Source organism: Primulina huaijiensis, chromosome 14 (assembly GCF_012295235.1).
Source record: "Primulina huaijiensis isolate GDHJ02 chromosome 14, ASM1229523v2, whole genome shotgun sequence".
In the NCBI taxonomy this organism is placed as follows: domain Eukaryota; kingdom Viridiplantae; phylum Streptophyta; class Magnoliopsida; order Lamiales; family Gesneriaceae; genus Primulina; species Primulina huaijiensis.
Genome location: NC_133319.1, coordinates 8,117,817 through 8,137,518, shown reverse-complemented (window position 1 = coordinate 8,137,518; position 19,702 = coordinate 8,117,817). Strand labels below are relative to the sequence as shown.

At 35.0% G+C, this 19,702-nt stretch overlaps 2 protein-coding genes across 3 annotated transcripts in view; both read right to left on the bottom strand.

The window, feature by feature from the left end:
• Window positions 1–3,699, bottom strand: part of LOC140957832 (probable complex I intermediate-associated protein 30) — a 6,071-nt gene extending 2,372 nt beyond the window's left edge. Inside the window, exons 1-6 of one of the 2 annotated variants that reach the window (XM_073415228.1) lie at window positions 3,496–3,699; window positions 3,245–3,358; window positions 1,175–1,231; window positions 954–1,033; window positions 736–816; window positions 481–579 (exon numbers count right to left, since the gene is read on the bottom strand). In XM_073415228.1, coding sequence (XP_073271329.1) covers window positions 481–579; window positions 736–816; window positions 954–1,033; window positions 1,175–1,231; window positions 3,245–3,358; window positions 3,496–3,547 — 483 coding nt within the window. In that variant the 5' untranslated portion in view covers window positions 3,548–3,699. Of the gene's footprint in view, window positions 1–480; window positions 580–735; window positions 817–953; window positions 1,046–1,174; window positions 1,232–3,244; window positions 3,359–3,495 lie in introns of both variants that reach the window. The other variant, XM_073415227.1, reaches the window with a different exon arrangement.
• Window positions 3,700–8,882: 5,183 nt separating this feature from the next.
• LOC140958097 (phosphoinositide phosphatase SAC2-like) lies at window positions 8,883–18,978 on the bottom strand. Its single transcript, XM_073415493.1, has 16 exons — window positions 18,495–18,978; window positions 16,125–16,329; window positions 15,842–16,007; window positions 15,048–15,270; window positions 14,635–14,711; window positions 14,154–14,341; window positions 13,979–14,076; window positions 13,745–13,878; window positions 13,559–13,654; window positions 12,695–13,067; window positions 11,695–11,816; window positions 11,389–11,502; window positions 10,537–10,728; window positions 10,154–10,330; window positions 9,684–9,777; window positions 8,883–9,322 (listed from the first exon to the last, which is right to left on the bottom strand). Exons 1-16 carry the CDS (start codon window positions 18,573–18,575, stop codon window positions 9,221–9,223), a joined length of 2,442 nt encoding a protein of 813 aa, XP_073271594.1. The 5' UTR covers window positions 18,576–18,978; the 3' UTR covers window positions 8,883–9,220.
• Between the last annotated feature and the right edge of the window lie 724 nt (window positions 18,979–19,702).

Here is a 19,702-nt window from a genome sequence, read left to right as displayed (position 1 = left end):
ACTTCTCTCCAAGTTTTTCTCTCATTTTTCTTCTTCAAGTGTTGAGGAAGAAATATTCTTCTCATTGAAAAATCTTCTTGTTTTTCTAGTGCAAAACAAGAAGGGATTTACCTAGCAAGTGGTGGGCCCTATTTTTGAAGGAGGAGGAAGCTTGTAGATCTTCATCCACTCAAGAGCCAAGTTGTTTACAACTTGGTTGGTGCCATTCATCAACCTCAAGAGGTTGATAGGTATAATTTTTCTAAACACACTATGTATGACATTTTGTTGTTTTTGTATTTGCTACACCAAGATATGGAGGTGGCCGAAATTTTTACAAAAAAAAATTTGATTTTTAAACTTCCGTTGCGCTTCCGGTCACCGTAACCGATCCCCTTTCAGTCTGTTCTGTGCGAACAACAGCCATCGAGTTCATAGTTGGAATGAGCACGTGTATGTATGTATGCATGCAATAGCAAGGAAAGGGAGGTGGAGACTTGCCTTTGAGATGTACCAGTTGTCCTTGGGCACAAAAACAAATGCTTGCCATGAGTTATCTTCCTGTTGTCCAGGAGAATTTACCCAGTTTTCAGTATAAATCTGCGAAATAAATAAAGGTTCAATAAAGCTTAGCCCTAGCCATTTTTACTCATTCGTTCGTACAAGTTTCAAAGATTGCGAGCATGGCAGACACTTCCTTTTTTTTCTTTTATAATTTATAATGTGCAAGCTTCGGATAAGAGCGAAGTTACTCACAGTAGAAATGTAGCATCTACCATCTCCTTTAAGTTTAAGTGCTATAGTGTCATATGCATCCAAATCAATGAAGCCATCAAACTGCAGAAACAAGGACAATGTAAACTGACAACCATTGATATAAACTGGGAAAGATCCAACGAACACCTCCAAGTTTAGTCCGTCACAACATTTCCTAATACTCCAGATATGCAACAATACTAGGTAATATCATTCACCTTTTTAGATCGCATTCCACAGAAACCACTTCTACTAATATTCCATCTTGAACTTTCATTGATATCCAATGAAAGGTTCCCTGAGAACAGTCCTATGAGATACACCATAATCAATTGAAAGTCCGCAGTTATAATAAGATTTTAATGGTCAATTAACTAAACAAAAATAATAAGCCTGTATAATTTACCATAAGAGGAACGAAAGAAAAATATTTATGGACCTGTACAACTGGACCCATTTACAGGGTTTTGTATCTCCAGTGATGCTGATGATAAACCTGATCAATCAGTTCAAATCAGTGATAAGTACTTGAGAATTCTATATATTTAACCCATATACACAAGAGAGAAACCCAAACACAAAAGACTAGCTTTTGAAGTGGAAGAATCCCTCAAGCTTATTAACTACTTCAGCTTTTATTGTGGAACTCTTGAGTAGCTGCCAACTCTGAACAATTTGCACCCACACATTAGTAATCGGTACATGGATCTCAATCCAGCCGATAATCCAAACACAAGCTGCATTACGGATATAGACTGATGGTAGCACTTTCTCAGCCCCCTTTCAACACACTCTCGGAAAGACAACCAATATTATACCATAAACCCAAAAGGAGGGCCATACCCAAAAGATTAGCCTTCTAGGCGGGAGAGCGCCCTTTAAACTACCATCGCTGCACATTCTATACTAGAAAATATATGGACACATGCTCATCTTTATATCTGTAGTGGCAAAATTCCATTTTTTTTAAATGTAACCATAGGGAATTATCAATTTTGGACTATTATATATTCAAGTTGCAAATTTAGTCCTGTATTTATGCTCTTATTTACAAAAATAGGACATGTCTCTAGAAACATTACATTGTTTCGCTGTGTATATATGTTTTGATTAGCAAAAAGTTGACCTTGTATCTAATAAAGTTTCAAATTTAGCTCCATATCGGCTTCAATTACCAAATTCAGTCATATGTACAAAATAATTTCAACTATGGATGTTTAATTTTCCCCAAAGTTTAATATATGAAGTAACCTTTTAGCTTAAATCTTTATTTCTAAACGTCAATGAGTGTCAATACAATATCTCCAATAAACACATTTAAGATATGCGTTTATGATATGTAAAGATGTTAAAATTTTCTTATTTTAATTATTTAACACTTCATCTAATTTATTAAAAAAAACTCACTATTGAAGCAAATACGAATTATAATATTTTACCGTTAAAATGCTTTTTTAGATCGATAAAATAATTGTAATCATGTACAATAATATTAAAGTTATTGGACTCTAAGTTTTTAGTGGCCTAAAACATTATTGCAATTTTTTTTTTAAAATGAACATTATTGCAATTTATAAAATTATAACTAGTATATGTTTCAACTCGAAACCATAAAAAGTATGTAAATGATGATACGAATGATTACGATTAAAAATTTTAATATCAGAATATACTTAAAACTTCTCAACTAAATGTGATCAATATATATTTAATTTAATTTATGCAATTTAATGTTCTAATAGTAAAAAAATTCTTCAAAAAGTTAGTCAACATTATGCAAAATAAAATATTTCATCTGATAAATCGAAAAATTCAAAATTAAACACAAATTTATATTTCCTGTATGTGGGACCGAACGGATTAATTGGTGCATAAAAAGTAGGACTAAAATTTGGAACTTTGATTGACATAGAACCAATTTTGCTAACAAAAGCACAGATATGCTACTAAATATGCAAAGCTAATAGACACGAGAAGAATTTGCCGATCACAGCATAGATATGAGACTAAATTTGCAACTTGAACACATACAGAATTAAAAATAAGCAATGCTAATCTGCCAATCATAGCATAGATATGAGATTAAACTTGCAACTTGAACACATACAGAATCAAAATAGAAAACCCTACAACAAGATGGAAAATTTTCCATTTTTATTTAATTTTTCTAGGAAAGACATACTCCACTGTACGTAGGAAAAAAAATCATATCCAAATTTTTTCTTATTTATCAAAGAATGAGCTCATGGTTTATTCGCACATCCGGGGAAAAAGAAAAAAGAGAGGACTTAGTTGCTCCATGATTTATGTTTCATCTTCCGTTTCCTTTTCGATTATTTCGAGAAATCTATCCATCAATACCGAATCTTTTTTTTTTCCACAAGTCATGTATGTCACCATTAAAAGCTACAAGAAATACACGATTAAATTATCTTCGCCGGAAAAAAACACTACAATGAAGTTTAATTAACTTTTAACGGAGTAGCAGAAAACTTGGGCATATCCATACCTCCATATTCAGAATCTGAATACAAGTGCCACCTTTTAAGCTCCTCTGCTGAACTGAAATTGAAGATATATTTTTCATTTGGAGGAACTAAGTCTTCAAGGTTCCACGTCAGAGCTGCAAGGCGTAGAAAAATTGAAAACAGCTATCGAATTCAAACAACAAAAAATTCAAATCAGAAGACAACTGAAAAATCACACGAATCTAGACGAAAACGGACGAGGTAGGAGCGATCAGGAAATCAAATCACATACCTCTTTTCGTTGCATTAACAGAAGCTTGCCACAATCCGCGAAACCTCGACATACTCCGATAATCTATGAAGAAAAGTTTAGAGTAGAAACACCTAGGAGTCAGAAATGGATTCGCCCCTGCCAACGCTACAATCCGGAAGCGTAAAAGCAAAAGGACAAACGACACCGTTTCGACAAACAAGGTTTATCGGCCCGTGTGAATCGGGGCACTCCGTCGGTTCGGGTCGAGTTTGGACCAGATTTTGGTCCATCAAATCAACTAAACCAAGAAGAATGAATCGGGCAGATGCAAAAAAGCCCACCTTTTAATTTATGTACTTAAATAAATCATATTAGAATTTTATTTTATTGTTTGAGACATTTGTTATTGAAACATCTGCAACTCGTCTTCTTAAAACGTGCTAGAAAATTTTTTTTTCTCTCCTTATTCTCCATGATTTAAAATATACATATATATGTTTTAAAATACCTTGACACCATTTTTAAAATAAAACAACCAACTAACATTTAAAAATCAAAGGAAAATAGTTTGAATCGTAAAATCATTAATCATTTTACCAAACCCAAAAACATTATTTGAAAAATATAGCACATACTGTAACTGTAACGGTCATGGGCCATAGCATAGCATGGGCCTCGGCCCATATCCACGCACCATTACGCATAGGACTTATTCAGCCCAAGCACTGGAGTTTTTACCTTCACAGGATTAGAATCCAAGACCTCCTGGACTTATATAGATCTTGGCAGTAATCCTGGTACCAATTGAGCTAGCCAAGATCTACATAAGTCCAGGAGGTCTTGGGTTCTAATCCTGGGAAGGTAAAAACTCCAGTGCTTGGGCTGGATAAGTCCTATGCGTAATGGTGCGTAGGTATGGTCAGAGGCCCATGCTATGCCATGGCCAATGACCGTTACAAAATAAATCCTGGTACCAATTGAGCTCAATTGGTACCAGGATTGCTGCCAAGATCTATATAAGTCCAGGAGGTCTTAGGTTTTAATTCTGAAAGGTAAAAAGCTCCAGTGCCTGGGCTGGAGAAGTTCTATGAGTGACGGTGCGTGGATATGGGCCGAGGCCCATGCTATGCCATGGCCCATGATCGTTACAAAAAAAGGCACCTTTTATTGTAACGGTCATGGGCCATGGCATAGCACCCACGCACCATTATACATAGGACTTATCCAGCCCAGGCACTGGAGTTTTTACCTCCCCAAGATCTCCTGGACTTATATAGATCTTGGCAGTGCCTGGGCTGGATAAGTCCTATGCGTAATGTGCGTGGGTATGGGCAGAGGCCCATGCTATGCCATGGCCCATGACCCTTACTATAAGCTCTCAAAAATCTCCTATAGACATAAATAAATAGTCGTAAAAATATTTTTGACATAAATCATAATCATAAACAAATGCGGAAAACTAACGTCGGTCCTCGGGTTATGTGCACCTTCAGTCTAACAAAGTCAACCATCAAGACATCCATTAACATTATTATCATAATCACCTGCATCAATCACACCTAGTTAGTCTAAAGACTAAACACACCATAATTTTGATAACAAGTAATACATATACAGATCACATGCAACAATAAAAAATACTTGTACTTAAAATATCGTTTTCATGAAGATATATAAACTTGAAACATAAACATTTTCATAAACATTTTCATGATGCATAAACTTTAAATAACTCATTTTCATAATGATGCATCAACTTTAAACAATAACATTTCTATAAACTTTTCATAAACATTTTCGTAAACATTTTCATATCATCATAAACATATTCATATTCGTATCAACATATTCATATTCATATTTCTTTCGTTGAATTCAGATCGATAATTGTGACTCGTATTCGTATTTGTATTGGACGATGGATCCATCTATAAAAACCACAGTACTGGGCAACGGGGACACCAGCAACACTCTCACCGGTCAACTGGGACTTGGCCAACTTATTAACATATTAACGTATTCTTATTTGTATTCGTATCCATGGAAACACGATCATCGGGCTCTTACTGGGACTATAACCCTCACGATATCTCCAACATATTTAGTCACAATTACTTCTCTTCCTTCAACGTTTCATATTCTCATCACTTAATAAAAATTAAACATGCATATAACGTTTTTCTTTTTAAACCAAGCATGCGACATATCTTTTAAATGTCAATATTAAATCATAAAAATACGTAAACATTTAAAAATCATAATTTAACATATTAAAATCATAACCATCCATAAAAATTTTAAAATAAACATTCTAACAGATTAAAAATCCGTAAACATTTAAAATAAACGTTTTAATATATAAAAATCATAAAAAGCCATAAACGTTTTAAAATAAACATTTTAACATATTAAAAATCCATAAAATTTAAAATAACCACATTAGCATATACCATTCCATAAACATTTAAAATAATTATATTAGCATATAACATTCCACAAATATTTAAAATAATCATATTAGTATATAAAACAGCATTCAGGACACTGCCATGACGTTTACTAATTTCTAGGTGTAAAATAACCGTTTTACCCCTAAACGTAAAATTTCACTTTTTTGACTTTTTCTTAATTCCATCGACTCTAACATGTCCCAAATAATTATTTAAGCTTACATGAATTTTCTCATATTTTTATTTAGCTTAAATCGATGACTTTTATATTAATATTTAAATATGACATATTAATGTGTTTTAATCCTAAATTAAATCAAAACTTAATATAAAATCCCAAATTAAAAACTTAGACTTTTAATAATTATTTGGACTTAAATATAATTTTTCATAATTTTATTAAGCTTAAATCTAGGTTTTTCCATTAATTTGTTAATTAACGTTTCGTGCGGCGAATAAATCCCGGATAAATACAAAACTCATTATTTTGATCCCAAGTTAGACACATAACATTTTTATTATTTATTCTACCCTTGTGAGCCATGAACTGCACCCCGTGGACCCATGGTTCCAATTTTAATCTTTAAAATCTCGTTTTTGACACATTATCAAACCACCCGAGCTATCTCCCAATTTACTCGAGCCACGCCCGAGCCAAACCTGAGCCAACCCATCTAGGCACCCTCCTGGACCATTAGGACCCATTGGACCTGATCCTAAGCTCCAAAACCGAAGCTACATCCAAGCTCCATAAACAGCCCCAAAAACACCTCCTAGACACCCTTGAGCCAAGCTCGAACCATCATGAGCCAACCTCGACCCACACCTCCTATGGACCCTACTAGGCCCTTAGAACCTAAGGACTCGACCCAAGCCCCTGAAACCGAAGCTACAAACCAGCAAAACATTTGGCCGAGGACTTCCTAGCTTGATAGGACTCCACGTTTTCTGGTCCAGCTGCTTACCCAGCGAGCCAGCCCTTGAACCAGCCCTTCGTGCACCATCTTAGGACCCTAATAACTCGACCTAGCCCAGCCAAAAAGCCCCCAGGCCGAGCCCCTTCTTCCCTACACCAGCTGCAACCTGCGCTACCCCTTGCTGTAACTCTCGGGTAGAGTGCTAGGACTCCTCCACAACCTCTTGCCTCGAGTCCTAGCGTTGCTAGGACTCTTCCCTTGACTCCTACATGACCCTAGCCAAGCCCGGGCTCCAGCCAAACCAAAGCCCAGCCACCCTAGCCCTTAAACCGTGCCCCTCAAAAACCAAGACAGTAAGGTGGTTCCAGCTTGTGTTCTATTTCGTTTGCAGCGTTTTGTTGCGCTAGGGCCCTTCAAAACTTGGAAAAACATCCCCTAACAATTCTTAATCATGGCAGCCCCTTCGAAAACATAAAAAACATGTTTTTGGGTGAAAAATCAAGAGTTTAGAATACATATATGCATAGTTATGAAAGTATCAAGTTGTGTGTCTTGTTTTCTTTCAAAACATGTTCCAATAAATATTATGATGTGATAGATGTTTGAAATAAAAAATATAGCGTGCCTTTGTGTATTTAACGCACGAATTCTCGTTAACGATTGAAGAACGAAGACACGAAGATCCTTGGCTAGAAGACCCTTGAAGCTTTCGAATTTTCTTCTTGAAATTCTGATGTGTGTGTCGTGAATATTGCTGGTGGGGGAGAGTTTGTTCAATTATTGGAGTGTCGGGCGTGTATAATAATGAACTGGGGTAGGTTTTTAGTTTAAATAATGATTAAAATCTTAATTAAACTCTAATTACTAGCTTATGTCCATTAACCATGTTAATTAGCCTCATTTAGACAATTAGTGTTTAATTAAAAATATTAAAATAATTTTGTTAAATAAGTTTGTGCATTTATTAGCCGGATTGTCAAAACGTTCGTATTTTTGTTGAAAATCCAACATTGATAAAAATTACGTCCCGGCGTATAAAATCACCTCAAAACCCCTTATTTTCAAAAATAAAAAAAAGCATCACCTTTAATTTAAATAATCAAAAATAATTATTTAATAAAAACATTTTCTATTTTTCAGCCCTCGGTCTCCGTTCCTCGATCGCAACACGAATAACCTTTAAAAATATATTTTAATGCAATCATGTAGAAAAATATATTTTAAACATGTCAATATGCACCGCTTAATTAATTTTTGCAATAAAAACAATTAATGGATATACACAACGAATTTAATAACTCGTATGCATGTGATTCGCGTGGACCTTCGAATTTTCGAGCGTGACAATTGTATATGTATTTTCATAGCCCCTCCAACTCATTAGTTTTTGCTATCGTTATTATGATAATAATTACAATTAATATATGTAGAACATTTTTTTTTCTAAAAGAAAGATGCACTAAACTATGTTTATATACAAAGTTAAAAAGAATACTATGTTTTTAGAGAGAGAGACACACACAAACACACACACATACATATATATATATATATTATATATATAATATGTTAACGTATATTTATTTTATAATAACTAGTTTAGATAATTTAAATAAACTTTACAAATGATTAAAATATTTAATTTAATCTGAAAAAGACTCGAAGTTTTAAACCGATCAACCAAACCAAACCGAAATTATATATAGTTTGCCATAAATTTAGTTAGATTCAAGACGAAATGGTTACAAAACCTCCAACTTTTGAGCGGATTATTAAACGTCATTTTGACTGGCTTAAACGACATACGACGCTATTTTATGATGTAGGGAATTTAATGGATTAAATCAGTGGCCGACTTAGTTTGGCTCGAAGGAGGCTCTGATTTGTTTTTCTAAAGAAAAAAAGTGCTCATACATCTTCCACTTTCACCTACATATATGTTTCAGATGCAATTTGTCCAAGACACATTTTGTTGCATCTATGGAGATTATATCACATCAATATTCCCTATTAAAAATAATAAAAGAAATTTAACGTTGCAGGGAGAAAAATGATATTGGCAAAGAAAAAAATTATTTCAGCAAAGAATTGAAGATGTCAATTTCTAAAGAACTCGCAGCAAATATTTACGAGACTGAATTTCTAGTCTAGGAATTTATAAACGGGGATCTCTAAAGGGGGTCTATTTGTACACAGCTTTGGGGTTAAAACGACTCTACATGTAAATTAATGCCCGCAAATTTACAGTTTGAAATTATTTTTGGTGAAATCTACTACCTTCTGTACCAAAAATCTTGACCTGTCCCTTTCTTTAATATCATCTTTTGCCATATTTATTTCCAATGAATGATACATTTCCTTCGGGCGGGTTCAGTTCCAGATTAGAAATTATCGACTTCAAGGAAAAAATAGATCTCCACGGTTAACCCATTGCACGAATCTTTTAGAGAATCCAGTCAATGGACGAGAGTCAATATCTTCATCTGCAGGTTCCTTTCCCTGAACAACGAAATGGCCAATTTTATTTCCCGACACTCAACCAACAATACATAGAACTCAAGAAAGTCCTTTAATGTATATTAGCTTGCATCTCCATAGTGCCTTTCATTTATTTAGCTTCAGTCTCAGTGTTACATTTGGTTCATTACTGTCGACATGTCGTATGATGACTGGATATCCATCATATCAGTCAGTTTGGACAGAGCATGTTATACCAAGTCTAGCTAAAGATTTGTATTGTGGAGAATTATAACGATATGCAGGAGACAGATTATTTTTATATCAGGTATGGTGAGATAGACGCATCATGCATGAAGGTAATCATTCAGCCAAAAAATAAATTAGATGCAAGTGAACTAACCTTCGGGAGGGAACTGGACCCGTTTTCCAAGCTGGCCTCCGGTTTAATTTCACCCGACGACAAACCAGTAGACAACGAACCAATTAGTGCAGATCTGGAAACGTCAATAAGTTGAATTGTCTGTCAAACTGTTGCAACTCCACGAAATATAAAGTTGAACAAATGAAGGGAAAGTAGATAAAAGATTGTAGTATCAATTACGTAAATGCTATCAGTAATGATTATAATCAAAGTTAGTAATTAATAATTGATCAGAATTTAAGGCCTGGAATTAGAATTCTTTATCGATGGTTGGGATAAAATCGTACACAAAAATCTTGTATTTTGCTTTCGTCGAACCACAGTCCAGACACCCCCCCCCCAAAAAAAAAAAATCTCTTCACTAAACTTTTTTCGCCCTCGTATTCACTCAAATTATGGGACTAGAACATTAGAGCAAAATGGAGAATTCTTATCTAAACAATTATTACCTTTCATATGTTTCCTCTTCACAAGAATTTCCAGATGAAGAAAGCCAATCAATGTCAAGAAAATTTGAGCAGTTGAATGAATCTCGACGTTTATATAAGCACGTGTCCTCAGTTTGGAGATACTGATCTGGTTCCGTATCTGGAAAAAGCTGTCTGCGGAACATTGAGGGGGTATATCTGCATAACGCAGTCTCCATTAGAAAGGGTGAACAATATAAACAGTATCAGCAAACAACTGCTAACGTGATGTCAAAAGCACTATTCAATTTTTTCAAAATGAACAGTGACACTATAATTTCCTGTTTACTTGTCCAAAAATCCGGTCATCCATTCATAATTCAAAAATTGCCAGGAATAAGGAATATCATCAGGTCAAGACTTGCCTGGAAAAAGATACTTCGCTTCCACAAGTTGAGATTTCCGGAGTTGACCCAGAAAGACCCATGTCACAGCTTGGAGTCTTTCCAGATAGTGGTTTGTTAGAATTATCCATGTTTTCAGCATTTGCATCATCAATAGGTGAGTTGGTATCGCAAAGAATGTTTCCATCGGAGAGTGACCTTTTGATAATTAACCTATACACTCAAATAAATGAGGATCAAGGCATTTTCGAGGACCCTACTTGTTCGACACAAATAAGCCTTGAAGATGTTTAACGAGTACTTCAACCAGGGGATGCCCAACAATTTTGTCCAAATGAATTATATTCTAAAAACAATTACCAATTGACATACAAATAAAGATTTAAAAACACTTATCAGAAGCTTATGTCTATATTTCCTGTCAGATTCGTTTTTCAGAAAAAAAGGATATTGCTGCAAAGAAGTGCATAAGTGATATGTTAGATGCTAATTTCAGATGGAGGAAACCAGAGAAAATGCAAATGAAGATGACTGCGATAATATGAAAATTTAGCTTCATGAACTAGGATTTGGAGTATAAGTTAGATTTACAATGTTCTAAAATTGAACAAACAAATTTATAACGCCCAACCTAATTTTAACTTCAATTTGTATTAATGGGGTGTTTTAGATGAAGATTGAAAAGGTGAAATATCTTTTCACTTTGGCTTAAATATATTTGTGGTGAGCGGGTCACCTTTTTATTAATGAAGTACTTTTGAGATGGATACTGTTAGGAAATCGAATTAAACAAGACATACGAGCGTCCAGTCATTGAAAATTAGACTAACATTAAGCTGTCTTCAAGTACATAAACACTTAATCTTAACAAACCTAGCACTTTCTTCCGTAAAATCAGAACCACGCCTTCCAACATCGTAATGCTGATCAGAATCAAGTTCCCACAGAGCTGGTTTACCCTGTTGTGGCTGAAAATATCCCAAAAACCTGCTCACGGGAAGAAGAAGTAAGCACTACATATTAAGCTGGAAACGTGGTAATCTTGATAATTGACATTCTAGAAATGGGCAAAACTAAAATATGCCTGAAAACTTATTTGGCAAGATAAATAAATTAGAACAGGAACCAAGTTAACCCTGATATCTTTCATTATAAATTCGGTAGAACCAATAGGCTTACACATTAATGGTATCTTGTTTCTCAGCATCCATGTAAGTATTACTGTAATAGCGTTGAAGAGTTCTCAAAAACTCCTGGGATTGTGTTGCCGCTTTCCATTGACCTCTTCTTTCTGAAAATATCTGTTTAACATAGCAAATGTGGAGTGCATATGGTGTGTGTTACGACTCTGAAGCAATAACATTTAATGCATTGGTGTATATATAAGAAAAATCATGGGCTTCAACTGAATTATCAAGCAGAAGATAAATGGAGGAAAAGACACAGCTGTACATCTTATCACAGATTGCAGCTTTTCATCAGACAACGGTTGATACACTTCTGCAATGAAATGAGTTAAGTCAAAGCATCATTACTGCAACAGTGCATGATATTTGTTAATGCCATCGATCCGATGGAATGAACCATCTCCCAGGTAGTGCAAATAGATAAAATATCATGTTTTCAGCATTCAATAATCCAAAAATTAAAATAAGAAATTTAAGTGAAACAATGCCTTCACACAAACAGAAGAATCTCAGCTCTTCGGCAGGAAGATAATGATCAAACATAACCAAGCTCTTATCTTTGAATCAAATGTTAAACATTGTCACCAAACAAAAAGTAAAAAGATTTTTGAAGTGGCATACATAATTTCTTGAGTGCAAAATGTACTTCTCTTGTCAGAAGAAAAAAGATCCTCACTGCTCTCAAAAAAGGTGAAAAGTTTGGATCTAATATCAATCAACTCCATTGTGGCCCACCCTGACAGTCACGAGTAGTCGTAAATATTCTAAGCAAATATTAAGTGTTGAAATACATCTTTTGATCACCTTACATCCATTAAAGCAGAAATTTCATCCATAAAAAGCCTTAAGCTGAGTCAAATATTTTAAGCCTTTGAAGATAAATTATTTAAATTTGCCCCAACTTTGGGAACAAAAATATATCAAGTGAAAAAATCCACTCAACTCGTTCTAGCACAATCTTAACAATATAGCTTCCCAGCCACATCGTTTACCTTATTGTGTGCTGCAGATCCACCATATTGTAGAGCAAGGGTGTCACCCATCGCCTCATAAATCTTCATTAAATCATTTGCCAAAGGGGAGTCTAGGTTGATGGTAGGAACATCAGTGTACCCAAAAGCATGCAGCTGACGACCAAGAGCAACCAGCCCATACACATATTGAGCAACATTTGTGCGATCCAGACAGTCAATGCAATTTGTCCTTAAAACTCCTTTTTGGAAGGCAGAAGGCTTGACAAAAGGACTTCCATCCACTTGACCATTTTCCTTGTCCTCTTCATTCAAGTTGTTAGAATCCTCATCCAAAATGCATAGATCCTCAATGGCGCAATTAACATTACAGTTATTACCGCATTGAAGTTCACTGTAAAAATTTCCACAGCTGGTCAGATACAGGGACACACAAGGAAATATTTTGCTCCCAGGTGCTCAATAATGTACAATTGTACATAAAGATTCCCCTACATGAAGCAGAACATCATTCCTAGGAAATACATATTCTATTGACAAGGACAAAAAAAACAACTGGAGGTTATCAGATGAGCCAAAGGAGCACAAACCCAGCTAATGCTAAGATAAGTAATGCATTTGAAATAATAAGTCAGTTTGTGTATCACAAGTCATTGCGTGTAACTTTAACAAAATGTCCATTGGCACATGGATTTTTCCGAACAACTAGAACTTGTAGCAGGCGAATGCACCACCAAAGTAACATAATACAAGCACAAATCAACCTTATGGTCTCACACTGACAATCTCCCAAGAAATACTGACTGGAATAAGAACGAAAAACTGTGTTTTACTAATAGTGGAACTACTCAAGTCAAACTTGGTCCACTAATAAACTTCTCTTACCATGAAGATGGGAATACTTGGCAGCAAAAAAATCCGGTCAACTCTAATGCATTAACAGCTACTTTGACTAAATATGCCAACACACTTGTTCCTTTGCTGAAAAATAAACAAGTTAATAATTGAGTCAATTATTTATAACCTGCAAAATGCGTTGGAGCCAAAAGAAAGCAAGATACGCAAACATACGTTCTCGAGTATTTATTCAAATCCCAGTGAAGGAACTTTAAGCGACTTTCAGGGGTAAGATCTTTATTAAGAACCTCAATAGCATAAGCAAACTCTGCACGGAGAATAGATTCTCTAGGCTTCTTCTCACGAGTCTGACAATCAAGGAAAATATGGAAATTAGACATATGAACCAAAAACTGAAAGCTAAGGAAGAATGCAAGTGTTTGGAACACAAATCCCAACCAAAAGTACCTTAATTAGATTTAATATAATGATAGGATTCCCATATCTCTTGACGAGATTCCCGAAGTGAAGTTTAGTGGCTTCATACATGGGGTCCTTTCTTGATACTAGAAGAAGATGTGGAGTCAGCATTAGAATGAAAATCAAACAATTTGAAATAGCCTTTAAGTTTTATGAGCCATACATATAATATCAGGTTTGATATTCAACCGTGATGTCTCTTGTGACCAAAAAAGGGGTACTGATCCCCGGTTCTGTACAATGGAAGACATCTGTACGGGACTTCCTTGAAGAGCCTCCTCGAGCACAATTTGTTCAGTCTCAACGTCATTTGCTACGCGGCCCTTCTCGTTCACCCCCCGTTTCAAATATCTGAAATACAAAAGAGAGAAGGGAAATGGTCAAAGTATAATAAGGAAGAAAGAGAAGATTAGCTGTCTCATTTGTCATAATTTTTTGTCTTCCATCAGACAAAAGTGCCTTGTAAGTCCACTGTAGCAAAACACACGCTACAATATATTAAGCTCAAGACAATATTTTGTTAACTATGTTTTGTTCCTTCTACATGCAATGATTTGTGTCATGTTACATGTATAGTATCAATTCATTCATTAGCAGTAGCAGCAAAATCATAAAAAGTCACCAATCATAAATAATTTGAAAACCTGGTTCCAGCATAATGACGGGATCTTCTAGCAATGAGAATAAAGTTGAAATAACGCCCAGATATTGACAGTTGAACCTGTTAAAAAGAATAAAAAGTGCATCTACATGATTCCAAAAAACGAAGAAATACAAACATTGGGCCAACAACATATTTGATAAACCACATACTTCCAAATAATGACAACAACATATTTGATAAACCGCAATACATCCTTGAAAGCTTACTCTTAAAATTTCGACCTTAGAAAAAGAAAATCATAGAGAAATCCAAAGCGAAGGAGTATATAGTAAGCAAAATGTAACGTCAACCAGAGAGAAATACTATAAAATACTGTGTTACGAAGACTTGAGTAGTAGTTACTAAGTTAACTCACAACCGTCATACTCTAGAAAAACCTCAAACTGTTATTACCTGCTTAAAGAATCCATAAAGTAGAGCAATTGTCCAAATTGAATTCCTGATCTGACTACGAATTTCACGCGTCAAGAACGCGTTCCAGACGAACATTGTATCATATATAGCTTGTCCTGTTTCATGATTGCTCATATTCTTTTGAAGAGTATACATAAGACGGTAGGAGTAGCTAAAAAAGAAGTCCTTTGTAAGATCCATGGACCGGAGTAGCTTCTTGTATCTATTGATCAACGCAAAAGAGAAGGCAGAGGTAAAAGCAAATGAATAGAAGTCCACTGTATTGACCAAAAATGAAACTTAAATTCATCGCATATAAAAAAACAAAAAGGTAATATATGCCCTGCTTAACCTCTGATGATACCTTTTTTGTGTAACATGATAATACCTTGTTTTGTACAACATGGCAAATTAACATCACAACACATCATCGTGTGCCCCTGCACAGTTACTGGGAGAAAAAAAATTTGCAATGGTGCAAAGAACATTGAACTATCAAAGGCTAACAAAACATGAAGTATTTCTCCGCTGTTTGAGCTCAAATAAATGTACATAAATTAATTAATTTCATATGATCGGCCTCACGCTGAGAAGGTGCCTAGCAAAATAATCAGAGACTACCCCCACTGTATAAGTGGTCTAATGCTGAACCCTAGACTAACAAGACAAAAATTAGAGAAAAACCTACATTAAGACAGTAATCTATACACCCCAAATGAGCATGATTAATTTACAGTTCAGTACTCTCCTAATATCACCATCGCTTTACATTTTCATGCAAAATCAGCAAACACCTGTTCTCATTCCTAGAATAAGCCATATTTGATTGAATCATAGCGTTGGGAATGGGAATCATCTCGCTCTTGGCAATGGCATATACTGCATGACCACATATTGTGCCAATATTCCTTCTTTTAGTGATAAGCAGCATGTAATAAGGTCCCAGAAATTTTATGAAACCTAAAACCACAAGAAAAAAATTAGTAAATATCTGGACAGAGGTAGAGAGGGCAAGTTGCTTCTCACGCTTAAACACATACAAATTTTGGGGAATAGAATCTTGAGAATATAACATACCGACAATTCCATAACAGGTGGTGACAAATTTAAGTCCACCAGTAGACATATTTCCTCCATGTATTCTTCTCAGGAGGTCGTAGCAATCGAATTCTGAATATGTTGTTGAATCTTCAATGATGATCAGCTCAGTCTGTTCTAATCTGTTGATCTTTAAGACTTTCCAACAGGTTCTACTTTTGTCCCGCCCAATCATATAAAAGTTCTAAAGTGAAACGAACATAAATACTCTCAGCATATTAGAATGAAAATCTAATAAGTGACAACTTCTGACTAGTTCCTATGAAAAGGAGAAACATGAAAAGATGTCGAAAGACAGAACTCGTTGAATACACGTGTAAGCTTGAAATGGGACAAACAAAGCAATATTAAGCTACTGTACATGACCAATGACTATAAGAAAATTGTGGATGTGGAATATAAAAAGATGATCCCACTCTAGTTGCAGGTACTAAATAGATAAATAAAAAAAGGGTTAGGTTCATGGCAACCATTTCAACGGCACAGAACTGTTGACTTAAAACCCAAAATTACAAATGTTCAGCAAGACATTTACAAATTTAGAAGAAAAATCGCACCACAAACACATAAATATAAAGATATTGGAATCTAAATTACTCTCTTTGTACGAAAATTAGAAACCGTTATAAAAATTAACTGGGCCTTGTTGAATGAAAATAAATGCCAGGAATACAACCCTAGATTTCACTTTTTTTCTAATATTCAAATAAGTGATTTCCTTCTGTTTTCCTCCTTGCCAAATAAACACAAATACAACTGCCCAGAGTGGCTTGGTGAATTTTGCCTCACAAGAAATATCTCGCATAACCTTGTGGTGTCACCACATATAGCATTGATGTGATGGTTCACAAAAAATTAATTACAATGATTTGGTTCAAGCTTCCCGATCTTTGTAATTGCTCTTTCCTCTCTCCATTTGTTTTCTCTTCCATGGATTAGGAAACAGATTTCATACCTAAAAGGTCAAAATTACCGGCTACCATCCCGTGATAAACACGAGAGATGCATTTACTTTCTGATACACCTTTCACTATTTCATCTGAAAAGTTAATGTTTATTACTTTCGCGCCAAAAGTGTGATAGATGCAAGGGAAAAATAACATCTCCCATCCTACCAGCTTAAGGCAAATTAAATCAAAACAATAATAGTTGGAGAAAGCAGACATAGGATGCCTAATGAAGTTCTATAAAAGTGAAGCGTGTTCGCATTTATCACGTCATGGAAAATTAAGAACTAATGTTTAAGACTAAAAAATAATGTTGGACACGTGTCCGGTAAAATAAAAAGCCCGAAATTTTTCACGGTAATAAGGTTAAATCAGCACAGTTTTAAAGTTAAATTCACTTATATCAATAAGAATGAAGTATACGCGTGGCAGATTCTTCAATCCAACCACAAAGTAAGAGAATAACTTTGCATTCACTTTTATAATTACAAGTTAAAAGAACCGTTTCAACGTCGTATCAGCTAACTGTTGGGTAACACTTCTATTTCCACTCAAGCAAAACATGCATGCACGCCCTTACGTACCAAATTTTCAGTTGTATAGGTTTCAATCATGGTTTGAGAATCTTTCACTGCCGCATCTATACTTGCAGTTGCACAACTCTCCAGTTGTATCCTACCTCCAGATCTGACACGATGTCATGCTAGTAATTCCATATTTTCGTCCATAATATTTTTGTCCATAAATTATACCAATTTACTAAATTCGTATAAAAAAAATGGGTGGATGATTGGATCAAAAAAATAAATGTCTCGACGTAAAGTTAAAGTGTTGAGCAGTTGAGTTTGCTCCAACCTATCTTCATCCCAAATGGAAATTCACTATGTAATCATTCCAATTAGTTTTGTTAGAGAAAGTTGGGCGAAGATTACCATATTCACAGGATAATTTAGGAGTTAAAGGGGAAAAAAGTTTTTCTGGCCAAGCTTTCCTGCATATTTCCATCAAGTTCTAGTAAATTTAGCAAGAAAGATGTGAAACAAACATATAGGGAAACCTCTGGATTTTTCTAAATCACAGCGAAAAAACTAACTATTTACAGCAATCATCAAGGTCTCCAAGATCAAAATCTACTGTGATGATGGACAATTTTTCAAATTCTAGGTTTTACATGAAAATAGCATTTTGTAGGGAATAATAAATGCCACGGGAAATTAAAGATCCAATTTTTGGTTTAATTTCAGTCTTCAATCAACGACCTTTGAACAACATCCTACATTCTTCCTTACCAGACAACAAAAATTCGTGCTTAAGCAACTACACATCTACAAATACGCAAGATAAACGATCGATCCATTGGAGGCAAAAAAGGGATCGAAACAATTCAATCACAAAACCATACCGATGATGTCTCATAAAGCCTGAACTTCTGCAAATAGCCGCAGCCAAAATGCTGCTCATTCTCTACAGCCATTCTTCCCATCCCGAGCCTTTTGTGCCCGGGCTTCAATCAAGTGATCAGCGCATAAAATAACCAGAGTCAACTCTGCCTTACAAACCCTAGACTACTTCAACAAATCACACCATACAAACATAAATGTATATACATATCTAGACACCAGAGTCCACTCCTACGAATCAAAAGTTTTATTGCATTGAAACTCCAGGCAAGTCCCAAACAATCAGGAAAATAAACAGCAAATAAAATCCAAAAAAAAATTAAGAACAAAACAACATATTCTTACGCAACACCAAGACTAATTGAAGCAAATATAAGAGAGAAACTCAGATGTTCTCAGGTGTAGATCGAGAGGACAATGGGAGAACCAGAGCTAATACGTTGACGGCTCCAGCCCAAATAGAATAGAGCATATTCTAGTATAAATGAATACATGCGTATAGAATAAATATTGTGTGTGTGTGTGTGTGTGTATTTGACATATTTGATATATTGTAATTCTGTTGTGTGTGNATATATATATTTTATAAAAGCTCACATTTTCGAAATAACATTTAAACGTTTCGCATTCATGCGCAGTACATAAAAATATAACATTTAAAAATGATCTTAAATATTCGACAGTGAAAATAGTGCAGTTTAAAATAACCAAACTCATCCCAAAATCATACATAAACATGAACCAATTAAAATCTTAAAAATCATCAACGTATGAAAATATTCATCTCCACTCAATCTCATAAAGTATAATGCGGAAAATATGCGGTCCTCAGGTCGTGTCACCTCATCAGGTCTGCCTACTCAGAGTTCGACACCTCCAGTCTCCTCAGCATCAAGCTCACCTGCATCACACACGTCTAGTGAGTCTAAAGACTCAACATACCTGTACCAGGAATAACAAGTACATATACATAGCACACAGCAGTGAAAAATATCATACTCAACATATCTTTCGTGAACTTAAAAGCATAACGTAAACGTGTCGTGTAAAATCATATCATATCAAATCATGTCATTTCGTATTATCATCTACTTATACATTTTCATTTGAATTGAATTCATTTCATTAGTTGTGAATTTCGTATCAGCTCTGACGCATGTTCAGTTCCTTATGTGTGAAGAAGTATTTCAGGCTTTTATGATCTGTGAAA

What these genes read in the sequence shown, in the direction of transcription:
- LOC140958097 (XM_073415493.1), bottom strand. Translation starts at nt 18,575, where the DNA reads ATGGGAAGAATGGCTGTAGAGAATGAGCAGCATTTTGGCTGCGGCTAT. An exon ending in CGTCATTATGCTGGAACCAG is followed by an intron (nt 14,342 to 14,634) that starts GTTTTCAAATTA and finishes TTTGTATTTCAG; the next exon opens with ATATTTGAAACGGGGGGTGA. An exon ending in AAACAAGATACCATTAATGT is followed by an intron (nt 11,503 to 11,694) that starts GTAAGCCTATTG and finishes TCCCGTGAGCAG; the next exon opens with GTTTTTGGGATATTTTCAGC.